We start from the raw sequence: 26,645 nt of genomic DNA on the forward strand, positions 1-26,645 counted from the left end.
GCATATATAATACAGCTTGCTGGCGGAGTTCCTCTCACGGTCCGGGGGTCACCGAGACCAGGTATTCACCGAGGGGACCACGTAACAATTGTCAGAAGCAACCTGAATGGAGAGATCAATCAGGTTTGAGCAAAGGCCCCGGATGTTTGAGGTCCATACCGTTAATGAGAGAGGGGGAGCATCGGGTGCAGGACAGGGGAGGGGAGGGGTAGGGTCAGAAGAAGGATGTAAGGGGGAGGTAGGGAGAGCAGTTGATAGTGTGTCAGAGATTACAGAAGAGTTACAAGAAAGGGAAGGATGAGGAGGACGAAAGGTTTGATGGTGATGGGAAGAGGCACAGTGAGGGGTTGTTTGAGGAGGGGGGCAGAGGAAGGTCGAAGGTTGGGGGAGGTGGAGGTAAAAGCTTGAAGGGAGACGAAGTGGGGAGGAGGCAGCTTTGAGGAGGGGGGGGGAGGGGGAGAATTGGAGAGGGATGGTAGGGGGGGAGATTTGGAGGGGAGGGGTGAGGGGGGAGTTTATGAGGGGAGGGGCAAGGGGGAGATTTGGAGGGGAGGGGCAAAGGGGGAGTTTAGAAATTGGATGATTAATGAAAGACGAACATTTCTAACAAATTGGGTTTATTGTGATTTTCAAGTCAGAGATCCGTTTAAGAACGATAGAGGAGGGGTGGAATGAATGTGAATTTAGAGCTTGTAGTGAGGAAGAATTATAAGAGATTGAATTTTTTTTGAAGTGGAGTGAGTTGAAGAGGAAATTGAAAAGAGCCTTTTAAATAGGAAGAAAAACAGCGTGTTGTAATATACCACTGAATAAAACACTGCAGGGGAAAGTTTAAACATATTTAAACAGAACCATGAAGAACAATCTTATATTCACAAACTACCAACAGGGAGAGTGCCTAGAGCAGTGGTTCTTAACCTTTTTAAAGGCGCCAAACCTGAACGAAACCCACCGAACACTCGCGGAACCCCTCAAATTTGACCAAAAAATTAAGAATTGCATCTTAATGCGTTTTCTGTTCTTTTTTCGGGAGGCGATCTGGGAAATGCATGATTTTGTTTTGGCAAGGGCCACCCTCAAATCATTTTCGCATGCAAGCGTGCTCCTTTTCTTTGTTTTAATTTCCACCAGTTTCAAAAACGCATGCTCGCAGAGATACGTTGTAACGAACAGCGTGAGGATCTCAAGGGCAATTTTAGCGATATGAAGATACCCTTCCATTTGGCGGCACCTAAACGTTGAGAGCGTTGTTGTGCCGAAGAGTTGTTGTTGAGTCTGGCTCTGCTGAAGTTCGATGAGGTCATCGAGGTATTGGTCGTTGACATCTGCCGTTGCAACGTCGAAAGTAAATGGCTGCCGCACCCATGCTGGGTATTGCTCTTGGTCGGGGAAGTAGCCGTGGAATTACTTTCCCAGCTCATCCAAGTGCATGGTAATCACTTGCTTCAGCTCCTACGGTACAGCAGTGCCTCCATCTTCAGACTCATCTTCGATCCCGCTCACGCACTCGTCCAGTAGCGAAAAGTTCGCGAAGTTGTCGTTCTCTGTTCGCCACCTCCACAACGGTAACTTCTTTCAGAAAGCGCTCAGCTTTTATTCAGATTCGATGACATTCACTCCACCGCCCTGCATCTGGCAATTGAGATGATTGAGCGCGTCAAAGATGTCAGCCAAGTACGCCAAGGCGAGGATGAACTCTGACTCTTGGAAGTGCGTTGCATGGCAATGCTGGTGTTCTCGCAAAAACAGGGCTAATTCTACACGCAAGGCAAAAACACGGCTCACTACCTTCCCTCGTGATAACCATCGAACGTTAGAGTGGTAGAGAAGGACATCGAATTCAGAGCCGATTTCATTGCACAGCTCTTTGAAGATGCGATGATTCAGAGCACGGCTTCGCACGTAATTCAGTTTCAACGACGATTTTCAGAACATTGGCCCGTTTTGGAGGCAGGGTTTTTGATGCCAGCGCGTGTCTGTGCAAGACGCAGTGCGTGACGATGATGTGTGGTGCATCGGCCTTCACCAGCGCTCCAAAACCGGAGTTGCATCCAAGCATGCCTGGAGCTCCGTCCGAGCAAACTGCAGACACCATGTCCCACGAGAGGCCGTTGCTTCTGAAAAAGTCGTCCACAAGCTTCTTCACGTCAGCTGCCTTCGTCATTGTTGTGAGAGGCTTGCAGAACAGAAAGTCTTCCTTGATCTCGTCTCCTTTGACATAACGCACAAATAAGATGAGCTGGCTCAAATTTGAAATGTCGGTGGTCTCGTCGAGTTGAAGGCTGAATTTCGCTCGCGACTAAATCTGTAACTACCTGGGTGAGGATGTTGTCGCTCATGGCGTCGATTCTGCATCTGATGGTGTCATTTGAGAGTAGAACGAGAGACAACTTGTTTTCAGCAGCTTTTCCCAGCATGATGTTGGCTATCTTCAACGCGGCCGGTTTGATGAGTATCTCGCCAATGGTGTGCGGTTTGCCCTGCTTTGCGATCAGGTACACAACTTCATACGACGCGGTGAGGATCGGTTTGTCAATTGGAACGAAGCCGAGAGTGGGCAAGGTAGCACTTGCGTCGAATCGGACTCTCTTCAATTTGAATTCATCCAGCGTTGCGTCTTTGTACTGCCCCTCGCCGTGCAGTTTTTTTGAAGTGTTCCCATAGTTTTGCTGGTGCTAGGCTGGAGTTGCTCAACTTGACATTGCAAAGCATGCATTGAGGACGCTGACTTCCGTCTGGTTCCGTCAAACACGTGAACCCGTACCACATGTAATCCTCCGACCACTTCCTTTTTTTGTTCGACATACTGCAAAAAAAAGAAAAAAGTAACAAACTGATCTTAATTGAGTTCGGGCAAATAATTATATGACAAAAAATAAAAAAGGAACATGCTTAAATATAATCAGTACCCCTCTGAAAACTGAGAAAGTTTAACGAAGTAAACATAACTTATAGTTATGATGACGGGATTTATTATCTACTCAACTCTATGTCACCTCAAATCCCATTATAATATTACATAGAAAACTGCGAATTGTTAGTTTTGAATTGCGACCAAAGGAGTTATATCACCTTCACCTAATTTTCTGAGTAATTCAATCATATTTTATAATCACCATCCACTTTTGACTTTAATATAACTCTGAACCTGCCCTGCATATCTTCAAACATTTCCAACTTACTTTTCAATTAATCAGTAACTCCAAAGTAAGGGGCGACCAATGACGCACAGCACACGGCAAGCTAATCGAGGCTATTCACTGGAATTTCTGAACACCTGAAAAGTCCAAAATCCAGTAAGTAAGTAAGCAAGTAAGCTCCATCAACAGAATAATTAGCAAGTTGCTCATTGATTCAACTTACTACAGTCAGTGTGAAACAACTTATCTTAAACACAGACCAGAGAAACCATGAATGGGATGGGAATACAATTACAAATAACATTTCCATTTGTTCGTAACATACAAACCAAAATAATAATAATATTAATAATAAGCATAATTACACATAGATTCAAAATTGATACAAAACTAAAAAAAAAAAAAACAATTGCAATGCGTTTCGGAGGACCTCTGCCAAACCCCTGAGACTGGCTCACTGAACCGATGGGGTTTGGTCGAACCCAGGTTAAGAACCAAGGGCCTAGAGGGACAACCACGATTCACGTGAACAGGGCAAAAGGTGGAAGGCAAGGAGATAATGGGGGCGGGGCGAGACAGCGCACGTGGACAGAAGAACATGATGAGACAACAGCACGTGGAGAAAGGGAAATAAATGTTTTTTCTTTGTTTGTTTTTTTGTTTTGTTTTTGGGGGGTGGGGGGGTTAAAACGTTAGACAAAGAGTAGATGTTCGGGGAAGTTCGGGGGGAGAAGGGAAAAATTTAAGAACAAAGCAAAACCGTGAAGGAAGAAACTTAAGTGAACAAACTTCGATGGGGGCCTCAGCCTCAGGCTTCAAGGCTACAAGGCCGTGCATGCGGAGCAAACAGAAACGATTAATTTATTATGAGTTACAGGAAATTCAAACCAAAACAAACTAGAAACAAACAATAACGCATAGACGATAAAATAACGAGTGGAAATTTGACAAACACACGAATGGAAAAATAACTTAACTTTTGATGCCCGGAGAGAACAAAAGTCGCCACCTCGATCGAGAAACCGGAAGCAGAAGCGATATCTTTGGTATGAAAGGAGGGAGAAAAAGAAGAAATGGGGTAATGGGTGTGGGAGGGAGGGTGGATGCGTCGGCAATAGATAGTGAGACAATAGATAGGCAATAGATAGGGGAAAATGGAAATTTGGAAAACGTTGGGGTTGAGGGTGACGGGGGAAGGTAGAAAAGATCATGATTTTGAATTGGAGATGATCTGAAATGGTGGTGAGCTCCTGTCTTGAAGACCAGGAGGGAAGAATGAGATTGAAGAGGATGTGGAAGTTGGTTTAATAGTTGGAAAAAAAGAGGAACGAATGAGTGTAGGTGAGCAGTGATACTGGATGTAGGTAGTTTCCCCAGAATGGGCTTGATTGTAGACCATGTATGCCCTGCATAATCCTGGGTGAGAGGGGACTTCAACAATGGATGTACTCGAGTCTGAAGACAAGGTGGGAACCGATTTGCAATTCATGCCATTAGGCAGCATTATAGTTGGGTCATGGCAGACTGATAGTATCAGCTGTCATCCCAGTTACCTGTACAACTAATCTTGATATTCAGAGGGTGCTATGACTGGTGTCGTATACAGGAATGACATTGTTACACTTGTACAGTCATCTCTCTGGCCCAAATGCAAGGTCCCAACTTCATCTTTCTGGATGAACGTCCACACAGTGCATGGGTTATCGTTGCTGCACTTTGGGATGACAGCATCACTTGCACGGACGGAATGGTATGATGGACGGACTTGCATCCAAAATATCCTGAGGAGCCTGGTTGCTATGTTTGCCTACCACTGCAAGTTGCTCTGAATGAAGAATGGTGCAACTTCCAATAACGAGAACTGGATCATCTCATTTGGTCTGACAACACATGAAGCTTACTTATATTGTTGTGAATGGTGGTCACAAACATTAGAGGCACATCTGCCAATATAAACTTGCTTTTGATCATTTGAGGACAGGCTTTATGCTAATTTGCATGCTCATTTCAGACAGGCATATTATTTTCATATCTCAACTTGACTTTTGCTTGGACTGATGACATGTTTACGGATCAATGTGCTGGTCCACTTCCAGAATATGAATAAGGTTTAATGTACCCCAACACAACAATCCTCAGAACATTCGTTGCTTAATCTTTTGTAGGTATACACAAAACATGTATATGTTTGAAGCCCTTTTCCTTGGTGCATGATGTTTCTGTCCTGGTGTTTTACAGACACGACTACAGGCTGGGACTGGCTACCACTCCATGTTGCACTGCATCTCGTCTATTTATCGCAAGGAAAAGGTGGAGTTTTTTTCATTCCTTCACATTATTTTTATTTCTTTTTTAAATGAAAATAACTCTGTTCTCCCTTTCCATTTCCAGGGGCAGACCTTAAGGCTCAGTAAAAATACATTATTTAAACAAAATAAGCTGTTAAATTGTTATTGATCAACCCTTCTCTCTTATAACAATTTATCAGTGTGAGCATGTACCCTGTTATGTCGGATCTTGGAAGCTACATTGTTGAGGCTCAAAATGATTTTTGGAGACTTCCATAGAACAATGATGGCTCATCTAGCATGCTCAGTTTTTTGTTGTTTTTGCTTCCCTGTTGGGTTACATGTGACTATAACTGTTAATCCAACATAGTGCCAGCTGGGGTGCCAATCTCAAAGCATGCCATTGTTTAATTTCAGGCTCCCTTCGCTAGCTACCCGGAGCTCGGGGGAGCTAGCAGAGGGAGCCCGGGGAGCTAGCGAAGGGAGCCCGGGGAGCTAGCGAAGGGAGCCCGGGAAGCTAGCGAAGGGAGCCCGGGAAGCTAGCGAAGGGAGCCTGGGGGAGTCAGCGAAGGGAGCCCGGGGAGCTAGCGAACGGAGCCCGGGGAGCCAGTGAAGGGAGCCCGGGGAGTCAGTGAAGGGAGCCCAGGGAGTCAGTGAAGGGAGCCCGGGGAGCTAGCGAAGGGAGCCCGGGGAGCTAGCGAAGGGAGCCCGGGGAGCTAGCGAAGGGAGCCCGGGGAGCTAACGAAGGGAGCCCGGGGAGCTAGCGATGGGAGCCCGGGGAGTTAGCGATGGGAGCCTGGGGAGTTAGCGAAGGGAGCCCGGGGAGCTAGCGAACGGAGCCAGAATAATTTGGAGCACAGCCCACCTTTTATTGTTCCCTCTCAGGGAGGCATCTTTTACCACTCACTGCACGCTCATTGGTCATGTGGTGATAAGGGATTTTCCCACTTTTTTGCAGCCTTGTGGTCTCCAGTCCTGCTCATATGCTACCTACGTGCATGCACATAGCCCTTGTGGTCACTGGTGCCACAATGGCTCCTGGTGATGCAAGGCAGAAATGTACACACAAAGACAGATCACAGTGGGGGATGTTACAGAATATATTGTTATGAATTTTGGGGTAGAGTGATATATAGACTAGGTAGATCTGTGTAGGTATCATGCTCCGACTGTCATGAAGAAGAAGAACCATCTCGATGTACATAAGCAGGGACCTGTCTCGCTCGGATGTCGGATTAAGTGTATCTTTGTGATCATACGAGGATGGCCTTGTGTTAAATAGAGTAGGGATTATGCTAATTCCCCTGTGTGTGAGACCTGGTGATCTATCCTTTGTCCCGTATGGCAACGCACTAGACACGTAGAGTAGTTAGGCCCATTAGCACACACACTAATTAAATCCCCCCCCCCCCCCACAAAACTCACCGGAAACCAGTTTGGGGTACTGCTGATGGAACCGCAGCCAGCTGCATCACCAGCTTGCTTAGCAACACTCATTGGTCAGGCAGGCCGAGAGCCACGCCCAGAAGGACTCGTGATTGGTCAAGGCAGGGGCAAGAAGCTGGCCACTGATTGGTGGAAGGAAAACACGAGGCAGGACGAAGGCCGCCGATTGGCAGAATAAGGAAGGACTGGTGAATGGCCAGGGTGGGGCAAGAAGCTTGCCTCAGATTGGTGGAAGGAAGTGAGCAAGAAGCAACATACTGATTGGCCACAGACCGATGGCATGAGAGAGAAGTGACCCCGGCCATTGGTGAAAAATGCCGGTGACGTCACGAGATGAGCGATAAAAGCACTCGCTGGCCGGCATTTTTTTCTTCTTGTGCTGGAACCCTTCTCGTTTGGACCTCCTTGACCCTGGACCCTTGCTTGTTGGGCGACGACGGACGGTGGAAAGACGGTGGAGCGCTGACGATTCTCCTCCACTATGTTCGCGTGCGGGCGAGGCTTGCCGCTGCAGCGTGCGCTGGCCTGGCGGTGTGTGAGCGGGGGAACGTCGGGGCCTGGTTCTCGCCAAGGTCGGGGGGTTTCCCGCCAACAGGAGCCGTGTCGGGACTGCGCGCTTGGAGCCTGAAGTTCCCTGACACACCTCAGCCGAGTTGAGATAAGTCACCACGATAAAACACACAACGTTTCTTTTCATTTGAATATTCCCTTGTGTGTTTTAGACGTCTGGTGTGGGAGCGCTCCAAATAGGACATTAATTATCGCGCGTTTTATTTTGTATTGTCGGCATCCGTGGTAATAAACCTTTTTATTTTTGTAAACTTTACCATCCATTTTCATGAGTTAATTTCCTACAGGATTGAAGGCTGCCGCGTGGGACCGTCAGGTAAAAGCTTCCCGCTTCTTCTTCCTCTCTCTTCCACGCCCGTGCTTGTATAGTGAAATCCGCTCTTGAATAACGCCTCGAATAACGCTCGATTTGCGATCCGTGATTTCCCGGTCTTCACCGAGGAAGGTAATTTTCACACGACAATATAAAATGAAGGTAGAAATTGGATTAGATGCAATCTCTGTGGGAAGGTAGACAAGGTTTCTAAACACTTCATTTGACATTTCCTCGCTTGTGTGCTAATTGCATATGCTCATGCTGTACATGCACAATTAAATAACTATTGTAATTTATTCCTCATTTTATCCCTGAAGCCAGATCCGTTGCAATATTGAAGTCATGAATATCCAAGGTTTTGTGTTTTTTTTTTTTTGTCGTGGTCATCCAAAGTTTACAGATTTATTCATGTGATGCGAAAAATTTACCAAGTCTTGGGTAATGAATCTCAATTTAGTTATTTCCTTTGCCCACATCTCTCGACTGCAGATTCGAGGCTTTTTCAAAGGAATGGCTTTTCCTCTTGCCACTGTGGCCATGTGCAACTCTGTGATTTTTGGTGTGTTCGGTACGGCACTACGTTTGCTGTCGACAAATCGAGATGATACAACTCGCTGCAAACCCACACTGTTTGACCTCATTGCTGCCAGTGCCCTCTCAGGTGTTGCTGCTGTTGCGGTTGGCTCTCCAATTGAACTGGTAAAGATTCGTCTACAGATGCAAGTACAAGCACCTGGTGCGTTTCACACGTATACTCAAATCTATTTCAAAAACTTCCTATTCGATTTGTTTCCCCAATATCAACTTATGCTGTGTTTATGCCTGTGTCTTACACCACATCTGCATGAAGATTAGAGTCCTATAATACTAAGCTTATTGTGAAAAAAAAACTTGCCTCAAAAGCCAGTACCAGCTCCGACCTGCACACACCCTTCTCTAGATATTTTTGAGTTTTCACTTGAGAATATTTTAAAAAAATTGTTGCAACTTATTTTCAAATCCTGCATTCCATGTACTGCTGATTCTTCTTTCTGTGCACTTCAACAAATCCCTGCCAGTTGCTTATCGTCTTCATAAGTGGCATATGACACTCCAGTACATATGACACTCCAGCACAAAATAATAATATCAAAATTTATTAACACATAACTGTAGATACTAGTCAGCTTTCATATCCAAACCAAAGTCATGTAATTCATGATTGCAGTGAATATTGTTGACAGACTATCTCAAACTGATTCACAATCACTGGATTGACCTTTATCCTTATCCTGGTTACTTATTGCTTTAATTTCTATATTGCTGGCTATTTACATGGTATATATGACAAGGAGAAATTGGTGCGGTATGGTGGTGGAGGGGGAGGAATGTTGCATATTGGTTTCATATAATATGAAAAGGGGTGAGGAATGGTTTGTGAAATAGTTGCAAAAATAAAGATGGTCAATATTGAAATTGTTGATTAGCCCGTCCCCTCCACAGCAAGATATGGGGTTTTGCAATCACTTCTGTGTGCGTGTGTGTGTGTGTCCGTGTGTGTGTGTGTCCGTGTGTCCGGGCCGTAACCTTTTTCTTAACATTTGAGCTTTTCTCATCAAATTTTCACCAAAGCTTTATTCTGATAATACGGAGAAGGCAAATAATTTTGTCAAAAGGTGAAAGGTCAGCGTCACATAAAATCATCAATTTTCATCCAATTGCCCTGAAATTCAAATAATTTGCATATACTCACAGAATACTCACAGAATACTCACTATCCTGAGAATACTCACAGAATTGCTATACCAATCAAAAGCTAGAAGCTGATTCTTTTTTTTAGATCTAAAGCTCAAAGTTCAAGGCTGCATAAAATCAGCAATTTTCATTTTGTAATTTCTTTTAATGATTTAGTTATTTTAAGCATACGGAAGAAGAAGAAGAAGAAGAAGAAGAAAAATAAGAAGAAGAAGAGGAAGAAGACATCTGAATACAAATGGACACAGATGGGCTTTGCATTTCCAGATGCTTTCTCGTTTATTTTGGTTTTATTGGCGTCTTCATTGCCACAATGGTCTTATGTGTGCCAAACACATACAAAACTTATTTCGCTCAATTTTTAAAAGGTGGGAGCCAATCAAAGAAACTCATTGCCTTAAGCTATTCAGCGAAATATAAAAAGGAGAAAAGTATAGAAATTTTCTTTTTAATGTGGTAATAAAAGAAAATGTGGTGATAAAAAATAGTCTCCTTCTTGATTCTTTTTCCAGTAATTTATGATAAGCAATTGAAAGCATTTTTCTCACAAAAATACTCCCTAGAGCTTCTTTGTGGTGTAGTGGGTCTTTTGATTTTATGACGGTTATTTTGCTGTAATATAAGCAGGGTGGAGCTTATTTTTGAACTTTTGAAATATGATCTTCTGACCCTCTCATTTTGTTCCTATATATGAAATAAAAATTCAGGCAAAATATGAGCACAATTGAATAATGTTTAGGGGTAGCTCAATGATGGTAAAGTTTCTGATACCCCAAAGCTGCGACGGCCTTTTATTTCGCATACTACTGATAATAGATTTATTCTGTTGATAAATTAAGAACCCAATTTTAACTACTAAGTAAATTGACACTCTCTCCTATCATCATACACACAACATGCAATCATTGTGGTAAAATTAATTACTGGGAACACAGATAAAACCTTTAAGTTATAAAACTCTGTGCTCCATTAAATAAATAATTACAGTAGTAATATGTACATTGTACATACACAATATCTGTTATAATAAAAGAGTAAAATGTTCGTTGAGCTAGAGTCTGCTAGACAATAAATGCTAAAATGAGATGTAGCGCTGACCTGGGAACGCTTATCACCATGGTATCTAAAAGTAAACACTGTACATAGGTGTATCACAGAACACTATTTGAAAATAAAAACGAAGTTATCACAGGCTTTGCAGAGAATCACAGACACAATGGGTGTATAAACATGGTATAATATTATCACAGATTATAGAAGCATAATCATTGTGGTTCAACTGGTTCATATCTATTATCCAACCAATCATCCGAATCCCATTGTTTTGCTGATAAATTGATAATGCAAATTTTCCATGAATTTATATTCCAGACATGTTCAGACTTGTTTACTGTTTGGACTCAATGGACTGACTATGCTGACTAAGCAACAGCTGCAACACTGTTGCAGCAGTATGTTTGTGTAATTGCTTGAGGCATTGTGCTCACTGCTCAGTTATTAATAGAACTGTTGGAATTTTCTTGATTCTTAATTTCTTAATGCTATGTTCTATTTCTTTCAGATTCATATCTGATTGAAAATGTCATCTGTGGAAAAAGCAACAAGATCTCAAACCAAGTTGTATCTCCTTGGCGACTCCGTGACTGAATTAAGTGGCAGCAAGTTGTCATCATTGCGTATGGCTCTTGGATTCTTCCTACATCACCATCTCGATCTGAAGGAGACCGTAAGACAATCGTCGGATCTTACCATCACGGAAATAGCTAACTTTTGGAAGAAAGCTAGAATCCCGATGAGAGCTCATCAAAACTGCCAAACCAAGCTTGAGCAGACATTTGAAGAATGGCGTCTTCTGAAAAAGAACAAAGCGCGAACGTCACCAACTCAACTCGTGAGAGAGTCGGCTTTTGTTTCCAGGCTTGAAGACCTTTTTGATGTCGCTCACGCTGATGCTCTGACCAATACGTCAGTATTACAAGAAGACAAGGATTTCTTGTTAGCCCAGCGAGAAAAGGGAAGAAGGGGATCGCTGGCTGGAGTAGATGTAAAGCTTGCTGCGAAGGAGAAAACGGCGTCCAAAAGAGAGGAGGAAATGCTTGCCAGGCGACAGCGAATGGAGCAAATGAAACAGTTAGCAGCTTCTACAGCTGAACTGATTTCATCTGGTTCTGAATCTGAAAACAGCTCAGCAGAAGATAGTGAAAAGATGGAAACTGGGGACAATGCAAGTGAGGGAGCTGCTGGAGGCATCACATTTCAGACACGAAAAAGAAAGAGGGGGCGAAAAACTGTTGTTACTGAAGAACTCGCAGCCGCTCTAGATCGCACAAAAGTGTCAGACCGCAAAGCCGTTTTTGTTATAGCAGAAACTGCCAAAAGCTTGGGACAGAACATTGATGAACTTGCTCTAAACAGAGACTCAATTCGCCGACAAAGAGTACAACACCGAGTCCAGAGATCTGCAAATATAAAGGCGGAGTTTCAGGGTAACGTTCCCCTTGTTGTTCACTGGGACGGCAAACTGATCCTTGATCTAATTGGAAAAGAGAAGGTTGATCGCCTGCCAGTATTGGTTTCAGGGAAAGGAGTTTCTCAGCTACTCACAGTTGCCAAGCTTCCATCTGGAACAGGCGAGGCTCAGGCTGCTGCTGTCTTTGGAGCCATTGAAGACTGGGGCGTAGCCGACAGCATCCGAGCTATGTGTTTTGACACGACCAGCTCAAACACTGGTCGGATCGCTGGTGCCTGTGTCCTCCTAGAGCAGAAGCTTGAGAAGGAGCTCTTGTCACTAGCTTGCAGGCATCACATTATGGAATTGATAATTGGTGCAGTGTTCCAAGTGTGTATGGGATTGGGAGCCAAATCCTCTCCCGAGGTTCCACTCTTCAAATGCTTCCAGGAATACTGGGGATTCATAGACACGGCCAAGTATGAACCAGGGATTGCAGCTGATGATGTGGCAAGTCTAGTGGAAGACATAAAGCAAGGCACTATCGATTATGCCAACAAGCATCTTGAACAGAGTCAGCCGAGAGATGATTATAAAGAATTCTTGGAACTTGTGATTGTCTTTCTCGGTGCTGCTCCTGCCAGAGGAGTGCGATTCATGTCACCCGGAGCAATGCACCACACCCGCTGGATGTCCAAAGTAATATACCGTCTCAAGATCTGGATGTTCAAGGCTCAATTCAAACTGACTCCTGCAGAAAAGAGAGGATTACGTGATGTGTGTGTATTCACAGTACGTGTCTACCTGACAGCCTGGATCTCTGCACCTCAAGCATCAGGTGCTCCTTGCAGTGACCTGCTGCTGCTGAAGTCACTGCTTGAATACTCATCAATCCATCCAGCCATCTCAAAGTCAACATCACGCAAGTTTTCCAATCACGTGTGGTACTTGTCACAGGAACTTGTTAGCTTGGCTTTCTTCGACAGTCGGGTCAGTTCGGCAACCAAGAGACTGATGGTGAGTGCCATGAAGAATGAAGAAGACCAAGATCAGGATCATTCCAAGCGAATCACTGTTGCTCTTGATTCATTCAAGGACAAGAACTTGGAAGATTTCGTCACAGCAAGGTCAATGAAACTTCTGCGAATGATGGAACTTCCAGATGGATTTCTCGCGGTTGATCCAGACTTGTGGGATGACAGAGACGACTACAAGCAGGCTGCAGAAACAGTCAACTCTCTAAAAGTTGTCAATGACTACGCTGAACGTGGAGTGGCACTCATTCAGGAGTACAGTGGGTTGATAACCCGCGATGAAACTCAGCTGCAATTCCTGCTGCAAGTTGTCGAGGACCATCGCAGAATGTACCCTGATAGTAGAAAACATACACTGTCCGGGATGCCATGAAAATAATAAATTTGGGGTTTGCTGGACATTGTCAGACTGATACTATGAACTCTGTCAGAAACTGAACAAAGAATTCACTATTAACGTGTTCAAAAATAAATACTGTGTTCAAGTGTGTTGTTTAAAATAAATTAAGATATAGTCTGATATACTCGTAATTCGTTGAATTTTTATAATTTTCATAATCTTTGCGGCCCTTGAGCTACCCCTAAACATAATAATGTAGTGCTCCAACTTTTTATACAGTGTTTCTATATTATATGGAACAGATTAAGGGGGTTGTAGCGGTTACCGCTGGATGCACACAATCGCCTTGCACCGGCCAGAACACGGCCAGACGCGCCTCTCCCGGGCATGCCCGGACTCACTGTTCCCGGGCACGCCCGAACCTCCCGGGCACGCCCGGTCTCGTCTTTCCCGGGCATGCCCGCTCTCGCCTTTCCAGGGCTCGCCCAGAGCGTCCGGGCATGCCCGCTATCGCCTTTTCAGGGCTCGCCCAGAGCGTCCGGGCATGCCGGCTATCGCCTTTCCAGGGCTCGCCCAGAGCGTCCGGGCATGCCCGCTATCGCCTTTCCAGGGCTCGTCCAGAGCGCCCGGGCACGCCCAGCCTCGACTTGCCAGGCCGCAGCCAAACACGCCCGGGCAGGTCCAGACTCGCCTTTCCAAGGCTCGCCCTTGACACCCGGGCATGCCCGGTATAGCTTTTGCCGGGCAAACTTCCCGACATAAATGTGTATATATATTGCTGCCCGATAAACGGGCTTGTCAGAATACCTGAGCTGTTTTGTTTCAATAAAGCAACTCGGACGAATTCCGTCTTTGGTCGCGTCAATTCTTTCGACTCGCGTTGGAGCGCAGTTCCTTCATTGGTGACCTACCGACATGGATACGGCAGTGACGCTTAAACTGCCTACCTTTTGGGAGGCTCACGCGGCTGTTTGGTTCACTCAGGCGGACTCTCAGTTCGCCCTGCGAGGCATCACCGCGGACGACACCCGCTTCCACCATGTTGTGACGGCGCTCGGTTCCGCCACCGCGGCCCGCGCCTTGAGCCTCCTCGAGCACCCGCCGGCTGCTGACAAATACGATGCGCTGAAGACACTCCTCCTCGACACTTTCGCCCTCTCACCGGCAGCACGCGCACGGCGCCTGCTCGCTCTGCCCGAGCTCGGCGACATGCGCCCGTCCGAGCGCATGGACTATATGCTCTCGTTGCTCGGTGAGCACTCTCTGGATTTTCTGTTCCGCGAGCTGTTCCTTCGCCAGCTGCCTCACCCGGTACGCCTCGCCCTGGCTGGCACGTTGATCACGGATTCCCGCGCCCTCGCCAGGGAAGCCGATAAGATCTCCTCGGCGGGCCAGCACATCGGCGCGGTTACCTGGAGCCCGCCGCCGTCCGAGGCGACGCCCACGACACCCGAGCGCCCTGCGCGGTTGGAGGCCGAACTGCCGGTGCAACTGGCGGCCGCCACGCCGCACAGCCCGCTTCCGACACGACGGCCGGGGCCTCCACCTAACCGGGCGTGGTGTTATTACCACGCCAGGTTCGGACACAAGGCTCGGACGTGCCGGCCCCCGTGCACTTTCGGCAGGTCGGGAAACGGCCGGGCCGGCGTTCATTCCCAGCCATGAGCGCCGGCCACTCGGGCAACTTGCTGTTTATTCGGGACAAAGCGTCTGGGCGGCGTTTCCTGTGTGACACCGGCGCCCAACTGAGTGTCATACCCGCCTCCGGGCAGGACAGGCGGGACGCCGTTTGCGGCCCCTCTTTGGTCGCTGCTAATGGCTCGGCCATACGCACTTTCGGCCCACGCGTCGTCACCCTCTGCTTCGGCAGCCAGCGTTTTCAATGGACTTTTGTGACCGCCTGCACCATGGCTTTGCTGGGCGCCGACTTCCTCTGCGCGCACGGGCTGCTGGTCGACGTCAAACGTCGTCGCCTTGTCAACGCCGAGACCTTCAGCTCCCTGGCGTGCACGATGAACAGCTCCGCGCCGACCGAACTGGCGTGCGCCCTCCCTGCAGCGAACGAGTTCGCTCGCCTGCTCGCGGAATTCCCGGCCCTCACGCGGCCGACGTTTTCGGCCGTCGCGGTGCGGCACGGGATCGAGCACCACATACCCACTACGGGCCCGCCGCCTCGACCCGGCCAAGCTCGCCGTGGCGAAGGCCGAGTTCGACGCATTGGAGCACCTCGGCATCGTGCGGCGCTCCGATAGCGCGTGGGCCTCGCCACTGCACATCGTGCCAAAGCCGGGGGGTGGATGGCGCCCGTGTGGCGACTACCGCCGTCTCAACGACGCTACCACCCCCGACAGGTACCCGATCCCGCATATTCAGGACTTTTCCGCCCGTTTGGCGGGACGGGTCATCTTTTCGAAAATTGACCTGATACGGGGCTACCACCAGGTACCTGTCCGGGCGGCCGACGTCCCGAAGACGGCCGTCATCACGCCGTTCGGCCTGTTCGAATTTTTGCGGATGTCATTTGGCCTCAAGAATGCGGCCCAGGCGTTCCAGCGCTTTATGGACGGCGTGCTGCGCGACCTGCCGTTTCTTTTCGTCTATCTGGACGATATCCTCGTCGCCAGCACGTCCCGCACCGAGCACCTCCTCCACCTCCGAACACTGTTCGGTCGCCTCAGCGAGCACGGCTTAATTGTCAACCCGGTCAAATGCCACTTCGGCGCGACGACCGTTGACTTTTTGGGCCACCGCATCACCAAGACCGGGGCCGTGCCGCTGCCGACCAAGGTCGAGGCCATCACCACGTTCCCGCGTCCCCGTTCCATCAAGGCCCTCCAAGAGTTCCTTGGCATGGTGAATTTTTATCACCGATTCGTGCCCCGCGCTGCTCAGCTCATGCGGCCCCTTTACGAGGCCCTCCGGGGCAAGCCAGCCAAGCATGACATTGTTTGGTCCGCGGCCATGGACGCGGCCTTCGCCAGTGCCAAACGGGCCCTCGCCGACGCAACGCTGCTGGCTCACCCGGTGCTCAACGCGCCCATCGCCCTCACTACGGACGCCTCCAACTACGAGGTGGGCGCCGTCCATGAGCAATGGGTGGACGGGGTTTGGCAGCCACTCGCTTTTTTCAGCCGGCAACTCCGGCCGAACGAGTTAAACTACAGCACGTTCGACCGCGAGCTGCTCGGGCTATTCCTGGCCGTTCGCCATTTCCGACACCTCCTGGAGGGCCACCCGTTCACGGCTTTCTTCGACCACAAGCCGTTGGTCTACGCAATGGCTAAGGTCACGGAGCCGTGGTCGGCCTGCCAGCAGCGCCACCTCTCCGCCGTGTCGGAGTTCACCACGGACATCCGGCACGTCGCCGGCAAAGACAACGCCGTGGCCGACTGTCTTTCTCGGGCCAGCGCGAACGCGGTCCACCTCTGCGTGGACTTCGCGCTCATGGCGGCCGACCAGACCACCGACGCCTCGGTGCAGGCACTCCATGCGGCGGACACGGGCCTCCGCCTGGCCGACATTCCCTTCGCGGGCACCGTCCTGCTCTGCGACGTCTCCCAGGGCCAGCCTCGCCCCATCGTGCCCGTTTCCTGGCAGCGCCGCATCTTCGCCTCCATCCACGGCCTTTCTCACCCGGGCCGGAAAGCTTCTCAGAAGCTGGTGTCAGCGCGTTTCGTCTGGCACGGCCTTCGACGAAACATCCGCGACTGGGCCAACGCCTGCACGGCCTGCCAGCGGGTCAAGGTCCACCGCCACACCCAGGCCCCGCTGGCACCTTTCGCCGTGCCTGAACGGCGTTTCGACCACGTCCACGTGGACCTGGTGGGTCCCCTGCCCCCCTCGCGGGGGTTCACCCACCTGCTCACCATGGTGGACAGGACCACCAGGTGGCCGGAGGCCGTGCCCCTCGCCTCCACCACCACCGCCGACGTGGCGCAGGCGTTCATCACCACCTGGGTCGCGTGCTTCGGCGCACCAGCGGACATCTCGTCCGACCGCGGCCCACAGTTCACGTCTGAGCTTTGGGGCGCGGTCGCCCGTTCGTTGGGTGTCACGCTGCACCGCACCACGGCCTACCACCCCCAAGCCAACGGGTTGTGCGAGCGGTTTCACCGCTCCATGAAGGCCGCACTCATGGCCGGCCTTCAGGACGACGGTTGGGCCGACCGGCTGCCGTGGGTCCTTTTGGGCCTTCGCACGGCCCCCAAGGAAGACCTCCAGGCGTCCGTCGCCGAGCTCGTCTATGGCCAGCCGCTCCGCGTCCCGGGCGAATTCGTGCCCGACGCTACCAGTCCCTGGTCCGCCGCTCGCCAGCGCTCGGACCTCCAGGAGGCCGCCCGACGATTTGCCCCCGTGCCGACGTCCCGCCCCGGGGCCCCCAGTCCTACGTCCCCCCGGCGCTTCGCACAGCGGAGTACGTCTTTGTGCGTCATGACGCGCACCGGGGGCCACTTCGGCCGCCGTACGACGGGCCCTTCCGGGTCCTGCGACGGGGCGACAAGTCTTTCATCGTCGACTTCGGCGGCCGGCCGGACCGGATTTCTGTGGACCGCCTCAAACCGGCGCACATGGACGTCGACCGACCACCACGGTTGGCCCTTCCTCCACGGCGAGGCCACCCCCCGTCCACAGTTCCCCCCGCTCGACCACCCACCACCACGTCGGACCCCTCCCCACGACCCTGCAGGGGTCGCTTCGGCCGGGTCATCCGGACCCCCCTTAAATTGACCCTGCCGGTGCAGGTCGATTCTGGAGGGGCGTGTGTAGCGGTTACCGCTGGATGCACACAATCGCCTTGCACCGGCCAGAACACGGCCAGACGAGCCTCTCCCGGGCACGCCCGAACCTCCCGGGCACGCCCGGTCTAGTCTTTCCCGGGCATGCCCGCTCTCGCCTTTCCAGGGCTCGCCCAGAGCGTCCGGGCATGCCCGCTATCGCCTTTTCAGGGCTCGCCCAGAGCGTCCGGGCATGCCCGCTTTCGCCTTTCCAGGGCTCGCCCAGAGCGTCCGGGCATGCCCGCTATCGCCTTTCCAGGGCTCGTCCAGAGCGCCCGGGCACGCCCAGCCTCGACTTGCCAGGCCGCAGCCAAACACGCCCGGGCAGGTCCAGACTCGCCTTTCCAAGGCTTGCCCTTGACACCCGGGCATGCCCGGTATAGCTTTTGCCGTGCAAACTTCCCGACATAAATGTATATTGCTGCCCGATAAACGGGCTTGTCAGAATACCTGAGCTGTTTTGTTTCAATAAAGCAACTCGGACGAATTCCGTCTTTGGTCGCGTCAATTCTTTCGACTCGCGTTGGAGCGCAGTTCCTTCAGGGTAAGACTTTCACAAATAAAAATTTAGTTTTTAAAAAGATTTTAAGCTCCACCGTAATAAGCACCTTGCTTTTGAATCACTTTGGTTTCTGACCAAGCTGGAACAAATCTATATGGCTGAATAATAGACAAATGGCCGTCCAACAGTATTACAGGTCAGTATAACAATGCACCGCTGTACATGGCGTGCTTATAAGAATAGGCCCCAAGCTCAGTTTTGGGTAACATCTTGGACAATTGCACCTTGCTATGTCAGTGTATTCCATCTCTACACTCCAATGAATGATAGAAGAATCACCATGCTCCACTTGATTGCGCAGTTGTGCTCCTTCTGTCCACTGTCCAAAGTTCTGAAGGCCCCATCTGGTACTCTCCTATACACTTCCTGCATCCAATCCTCTCCTGGCAGTTTGTCCTTGACCCTTGTTAATAATAATAATAATAATAATACATTTATTTTATATAGCGCTTTTCAAGAAGCCCAAAGACGCTTTGACAGAGTACAAAAAACAAGTGCAAAAAGACAAAAATCAATAGGTAAATTGTGGTGCGGGAGCACACACGTTGAACAAAGGTAGGCCACAACGCTTTGGTTATCATCGAGCTCTTTATTCATTGCTCACTCATCCGCACTGGAGCGCTCTGGGCTGCGCGCCCGGTATATATCCCGCGGCCACGCCTACCCCTCGGGCGTGGCCGCCGCCATCTTGGTGCGTGGAATGATGCCCTCACGCCAGTGAGCTTTCGTGTCTGCCACACGCGCCCCCCCCCCAGAATTCCCGCGCACCTGGAGGGCCAGTTTGCGGGGCAACTGGATGACCCGGCTGAAGCGCCCTCTGGCGACTGGTGGCGTCCGGGGTGCAGGGATGCCTCCGGTTGCACCCGGGATGGGTGCAGGACCGGGGGGCGGCGTGCCGGCGGGCCTGGGCGGTGCCGGGGGTCCGCCCACAGGGGGGCGGCCCCGACACGGGGGCCGAGCCACCGGCGATGGGTGGTCCACGTCGAGGTGGGCCGGCTTGAGGCGATCCACCGAAACGCGGTCGGGAGTGCCGCCGATGTCCAAGGTGAAATGTTTCACCCCGGTCTCCAGCACGCGGAAAGGCCCGTCGTACGGGGGCCGCAGTGGTGTCCGGTGGGCGTCGTGCCGGACGAAGATGTACTCTGCGGTGCGAAGCTCCGGGGCGACGTGCGTAGGCGGGTGCCCGTGGTGCGCCGTCGGCACCGGGGCGAACCTCCGGGCGGTCTCCTGCAGCGCGGAGCGCTCCTGCGCCGCGGACCATGGTGCCGTGGGGTTGGGGAGGAACTCGCCCGGCACCCGCAGCGGCTGTCTGAAGACCAACTCCGCCGCGGATGCGCGCAGGTCGTCCTTGGGCGCCGTCCGGAGGCCCAGCAGGACCCAGGGGAGCCTGTAGACCCAGCCGCCGTCGCGGAGGGTGGCCTGGAGCGCGGCCTTCAACGAGCGGTGGAACCGCTCGCACAGGCAATTGGCCTGGGGGTGGTAGGCCATGGTTCGGTGTAGCTGGACCCCGAGCCCCCATGCGACCGCCCCCCAGAGCTCCGAGGTGAACTGGGGGCCACGGTCGGACGAGATGTCCGAGGGGGCGCCGAACCGGGCGACCCAGGTGGCGATGAATGCCTGCGCGATGTCCGCCGCCGTCGTTGCCGCCAAAGGCACAGCCTCCGGCCACCGGGTGGTGCGGTCCACCATGGTGAGGACGTGGGTGAAGCCCCGCGAGGGGGGCAGAGGTCCCACCAGGTCCACGTGCATGTGGTCGAACCTACTTGCCGGCACCATAAACGGGGCCAATGGGGCCTGGGTGTGCCGGTGCACCTTCGCGCGCTGGCACGCGAGGCACGTCCTGGTCCAGCCGCGGACGGCCTTCCGGAGGCCATGCCAGACAAACTTGTCGGCGACCAACCTCTGGGAGGCCTTCGTGCCCGCGTGGGACAGGCCGTGGATGGCGTCAAAAACCTGGCACTGCCAGCCCGCGGGCACGATGGGGCAAGGCCGCCGAGGGAGACGTCGCACAAGAGGGCCGCGCCGTCGAACGGCACCTCGGTGACGCGGAGGCCCGTGACGGCGGTCCGCAAGGCCTGGACGCCGGGGTCGGCGGCCTGGTCCGCCGCCATCCGGCATAGTCGATGCCAAGGTGGACTGCGTGGGCGACGGACCGGGAAAGGAAATCCGCCACCGGGTTGTCCTTCCCCGCGACGTGCCGGATGTCTGTCGTGTACTCGGACACGGCCGAGAGGTGACGCTGCTGTCGGGCCGACCATGGCTCGGCGACCTTGCCCATCGTGAAAACCAGTGGCTTGTGGTCGACGAAGGCCGTGAACGCACGGCCCTCGAGCAGATGGCGGAAGTGCCTGACCGCCAGGTGAAGCCCGAGCAACTCGCGGTCGAAGGTACTATAGCGGCGTTCGGGCGGGCGAAGCTGCCGGCTGAAGAACGCCAATGGTTGCCATTGCTCGGTTGCTCGTGCACCGCGCCCACCGCGTAGTCCGAGGCATCGGTGGTGAGGGCGATCGGTGCATCGGGCGCCGGGTGCGTGAGCATGGTGGCGTTAGCCAAGGCGAGCTTCGCGCCCGCGAACGCCGCGTCCATCTGCTCGGTCCAGGTAACGTCACCTTTGCCCGGCTTGCCCCGGATGGCCTCGTGCAAGGGGCGCAGGAGCTGGGCGATGCGGGGCAGGAACCGATGGTAAAAGTTTACCATGCCCAGGAACTCCTGGAGCCCCTTGATCGTGCGGGGGCACGGAAACCCCTTCACCGCCTCCACCTTGGCCGGTAGGGGGACGGCCCCGTGCCTGATGACGCGGTGCCCCAAAAAGTCGATGTCGGCGACGCCGAACCGGCACTTGGCGGGGTTCACGATGAGGCCATGCTGGCCCAGACGTTCGAAGAGCGTGCGGAGATGGTGTAGGTGCTCTTCCCGGGACGCGCTGGCGACGAGGATGTTGTCCAGGTACACGTAGACGAAATCCAAGTCGCGCAAGACGCTGTCCATTAGGCGCTGGAACGCCTGAGCCGCATTCTTCAAACCGAAGGGCATCTGAAGAAATTCGAAAAGGCCGAACAGCGTGATGACCGCCGTCTTCGGGATGTCCTCCGGCCTGACGGGGACCTGATGGTAGCCGCGTATGAGGTCCACCTTCGAAAAGAAGGACATGCCCACCAACCGGGCAGAGAAGTCCTGGATGTGGAGGACGGGGTCGCGGTCGGGGGTGGTGGCGTCGTTGAGGCGCCGGTAGTCCCCGCATGGTCGCCATCCCCCGCCGGGCTTTGGCACGATGTGAAGCGGCGACGCCCAAGCACTCTCGGAGCGCCGCACGATGCCGAGCCGCTCCAGCGTAGCAAACTCCGCTTTAGCTACGGAGAGCTTCGTCGGCTCGAGGCGGCGTGGCCGGGCGTAGACCGGTGGCCCAGCGGTGGGGATGTGGTGTTCCACCCCGTGCTTGACGGCCCACGCCGAGAAGGTGGGCCGCGTGAGGGCCGGGAAACCCACGAGGAGGCGGGTGAATTCGTTCACTGCCGGAAGCGTACAGATGAACCTGGCCGGAACCGAACCGCTCAGCAAGCCGCTCGGCAAGCCACTCGATGAGCCGCTCCGGGAGCTGCTCAACGAGGCGGGCAGCGCGCAAGCGAGCGAGCTGAACGTCTCAGCCTGGACAAGCCTTCTGTGCTTGACGTCCACCAGTAGACCATTGGCACACAGGAAGTCCGCGCCGAGCAGTGCCATAGGCACGTCGGCAGTGACGAACGACCATCGGAAAACCTGCCCTCCGAACCGCAGAGAAAGGCAGCGTTTTCCGTACATGCGAATGGATGTACCGTTTGCGGCAAGCAGCGCGGGGCCCCGGCCCGCGGACTGCTTGTCGGACGTACCGGCGGGAATGACACTCACCTGCGCTCCCGTGTCGCAAAGGTAACGGCGCCCGGATAAGGTGTCCATGATGAACAACAGGCTGCCAGTATGGCCGACGCTCATGGCAGGAAGCGAGCGCCGGCCTGCTCGTTTCCCGACCTGCCAAAAGTACAAGGCGGGCGACAGGACCTGGCCTTGTGGCCGAACCTGGCATGGAAATGGCACCAGGTCTGGTCTGGTGGTGGTCGCCGCACCGGTTGCGACGACGGTGGTGGGCGGGGGGGTGTGGCGGCGGCCACGCACGGATCCGCCAAACCTACGCCGCGCTCGGAAGGAACCGAACCACCCGTGCCGTGCGCGGCGCCAGGACCCACGACGGCCGTGCTATATGCCGGCCACGCGTCGTGGGCTGCGAAGTACTTGTCCGCCTCCCTGGCCAGGGCCCGCCGTTCCGTAATGGTCGACCCGACCAACGCGAGCCGCACCTGTACAGGCAGCGCGCGGAGGAAGAGAGCACGGAACAGGAAATCCGCGCGGCCGTCGCTGAGCAGGGCTAGCATGTAATCTATGCGGGCGGACGGGCGTGTGTCGCCGAGGGCGGGAAGGTGCAAAAGACGGTCGGCGCGGTCGGCCTCTGGGAGGCCAAACGTATCGAGGAGCAGCTGCTTGAGCGCCGCGTACTTGCCCTCATCCGGCGGGTGCCGGAGGAAGGACACGACGTGCGCGGCCGTGCCGGAGCCAAGGGCAGCGACCACGTAGACGTACCTCGTGTCGTCCGCCGTGACGCCCCGGAGCTGGAATTGGGCCTCGGCTTGAAGAAACCAGGTGTCGGCCTGCGCTTCCCAGAACTCCGGCAGCTTGATCGCTTTGATGGCCATTGCGCGTTCGGGGGTTCAACTATGTGGTGCGGGCGCACACACGTTGAACAAAGGTAGGCCACAACGCTTTGGTTATCATCGAGCTCTTTTTTCATTGCTCACTCATCCGCACTGGAGCGCTCCGGGCTGCGCGCCCAGTGTATATCCCGCGGCCACGCCTACCTCTCGGGCGTGGCCGCCACCCACTTGGTGCGTGGAATGATGCCCTCACGCCAGTGAGCTTTCGTGTCCGCCACAAAATAATCAAAGCAAAAGGAAGGAGAAGGAGAAGAGATAGTCAGGGGTTAAATGCTGTGGGTTAAATGTTGAATGCAGTGTTGAACAAGTGGGTCTTGAGTGATGTTTTGAATGTGGTGAGTGAGGAGGAGTCTCTGATGGTGTGAGGTAGTGAGTTCCAGAGGGTGGGAGCAGCGATGGAGAAGGCCCTGTCCCCCCAGGATCTGAATCTGGTCCGGATGGGGGGGGGGGGGTCAGAAGGTTGGTACCAGCAGAGCGGAGGTTGTGGGTGGGAGTGTGTCTGGAGAGGAGGTCAGCCAGGTAGGATGGGGCCAGGTTATGGAGGGCTTTGTAGGTCAAGAGGAGGATTTTGTACTGGATTCTCTGGGGGATGGGGAGCCAGTGAAGCTTGTAAAGGACGGGGGTGATGTGGTCACGGGTCCGTGAATGGGTGAGTAGACGGGCAGCGGAGTTCTGAATGTATTGGAGTTTATTGGTGATTATTGAGGATGAACCATAGAGGAGGCTGTTGCAGTAGTCCAGACGGGAGGTGATGAAGGCGTGGATGAGGGTTTCTGCAGCCGTGGAGGAGAGGGATGGACGGAGACGGGCGATGTTTTTCAGGTGAAAGAAGGCTGTCTTTGTGATCTGTTTAGTGTATTTGTCGAAGGAGAGGGTTTGGTCAAAGATGATGCCAAGATTCCGGATGTGAGGGGAGGTGGATACAGGGAAACCGTCGATGCTGAGGGCAAAGTTATGGGTGGATTTGGTGAGCGTTTTTGGGCCAATGATGATTATTTCAGATTTATCATAGTTAAGTTGATAAATTGATATTTGATATCATAGTTAAGTTGATGATTATTTCAGGTTTTGTCTAACCTCGACTCTGATTCTGCAACTGGACCAGACGGCATCAGCCCACGGGTCCTAAAATCCTGCTCTGCTGCTCTATCTCACCCTCTCTCTGTCCTTTTCACCCTCTCTTTTGCTCAAGGTCATCTGCCAGCATCCTGGAAATCAGCAAACATTACCGCTTTACACAAAAAAGGTGCAAAAACAGATCCTTGCAACTACAGACCAATCAGCCTGCTCCCAATTATCAGCAAAGTCATGGAATCCATCATTGCTTCGGACCAGCACCACCTCCCCCCAAGTCCTCCCGATGTCCCTGCTCTCAAATGTTGTGTTTGTGTCCTTCCCCCTCTTCCCCCTCTCTTTTGTGTCCTTCCCCCTCTCTCCCCATCTTGTCTGCCGCTCCCCTTGTTTTTTGTGTTTTGTGTGTCGGTTTGTCTTTTTGTGTGATTACTGTTAGCTCTTTCACGAGCCTCGATCTTGTATACAAAAAACAAAAACAAAAAAAATTAAAAAATATGAAATCTTTCCTCTTCTCCAACGGCTTGATCTCTGATCATCAATTTGGTTTCAGACCAGGTCACTCTACTCTCGACATGCTGCTTCTGCTGTCTCAACAATGGATGGAGGTCCTCAATGCCAAACAGGAAATCAGAGCTGTCTCCCTCGACATATCACGTGCCTTCGATACGGTCTGGCACCCAGCTCTGCTCACCAAACTCTCCTCCTATGGTATCCATGGAAATCTCCATGCATGGCTTGCGGACTTCCTCTCTGGTCATAGTCAACGTGTGGCCCTGAATGGATTTCTCTCAACTCCCCTTCCTGTTCAGGCTGGAGTTCCCCAAGGCAGTGTTCTGGGCCCTGTGCTTTTTCTGGTCTTTATCAATGATCTCTCCGACTCTCTGGAAAATCCTCTCTATCTCTTTGCTGATGACTCCACTCTCTGCCGCTCCATTCCTCTGCCATCAGATCGGCAGTCTGCAGCCTCCTCACTCTCTGAAGACTTGGACAAAATCACAGACTGGTCAAACAAGTGGAACATGTCTTTCAATCCTGACAAATCTCACACTCTTACTATGTCTCTCCGAAAAGATCGACTGGACAACCCTCCCATCTACTTTCTCAACAATCCTCTCCAAGAAGTTCTGTCGCTCAAGCTTTTGGGTCTCACTATCTGCCATGATCTTTCTTGGGAAAACCACATTTCCAAGCTGGCCTCCAAAGCCAGTCGCCGACTGGGCATCCTCCGTCGTGTGAAGTCCTTCCTCGGCACACCTGAGCTCCTCACCACATACAAGGCTTTCATCCGCAGCTCAATGGAATACTGTTCTCCCCTATGGGCCGGTGCTCCTGCCTCACACCTAGCTCGGCTTCACGCTGTCGAAACGAAAGCTTTCAGAATTATTGGAATCTCCCACGATGAAGCTATCTCTGAGGGCCTTTCACTCACTCACCGCAGGCAGGTAGGTGGTCTTTCTGTCTTCTACCGACTCCTCTCCGGCCTTGCACCCCCAGCTCTCTCTGTGCTCTGTCCCCCAAATATTCCTACAGGTCGCACAAGATCTGCCAGCAACCCTCTGATGGTTAAACTGCCGAAATCTCGGCTCTCTGCTCACCTTCACTCTTTCATGCCTCTTTTCTCCCGCCTCTGGAACAAACTCCCTCACTCCCTTCAATCGCACTCGTCCCTCCAGGTCTTTAAAACAGCTGTTCACCACCATCTCTTATCTTCCCCCATCCAAAACCTTGATCTTTTCTACCCCCGCTAATTCACCCCAGATCCACCTTGTTTGAAATTCCAACTTCTTTCCTGGAAGTAATGGCAGTGTCCATATGTTTTATACCTCTCCCACCCTCCCCCCCTTCCCATGCCCCCCCCCCCCCAACCCAATGCCCTCTCCCTCTCACAGATCTCTCGATGTCTCCATGTCTCTCAGTCCCTGCTCTCAAAATAATGTTGTGTTTGTGTCCTTCCTCCTCTCTCCCCATCTTGTCTACCGCTCCCGATGTTATATGTTTTATGTGTCAGTTTGTCTTTCTGTGTGATTAATGTTCGCTCTTTCACGAGCCTCGATCTTGTATACCAAAAAAAAAAAAAAAAAAAAAAAAAACCTTGAGGACATTGATTTGAAGCCAGGATTTTATTTCAGTGATGCAGTTTGTCAGGATAGAGTGGGTGGCGGTGGAGATGGACTT

At 52.4% G+C, this 26,645-nt stretch overlaps 1 protein-coding gene across 4 annotated transcripts in view; it reads left to right on the plus strand.

The window, feature by feature from the left end:
* The window catches only part of SLC25A48 (solute carrier family 25 member 48), a 137,434-nt gene that overhangs the window by 77,869 nt on the left and 32,920 nt on the right, over positions 1–26,645 (plus strand). For 3 of the 4 annotated variants that reach the window (XM_068114021.2, XM_078776750.1, XM_068114025.2), the window contains 2 exons: positions 5,379–5,450; positions 8,250–8,496. In XM_068114021.2, coding sequence (XP_067970122.1) covers positions 5,379–5,450; positions 8,250–8,496 — 319 coding nt within the window. The remainder of the gene's footprint in view (positions 1–5,378; positions 5,451–8,249; positions 8,497–26,645) is intronic. The other variant, XM_078776749.1, reaches the window with a different exon arrangement.

The sequence above is a fragment of the Myxine glutinosa genome, chromosome 4 (genome assembly GCF_964187855.1).
Source record: "Myxine glutinosa chromosome 4, kmMyxGlut1.1, whole genome shotgun sequence".
NCBI lineage: Eukaryota > Metazoa > Chordata > Myxini > Myxiniformes > Myxinidae > Myxine > Myxine glutinosa.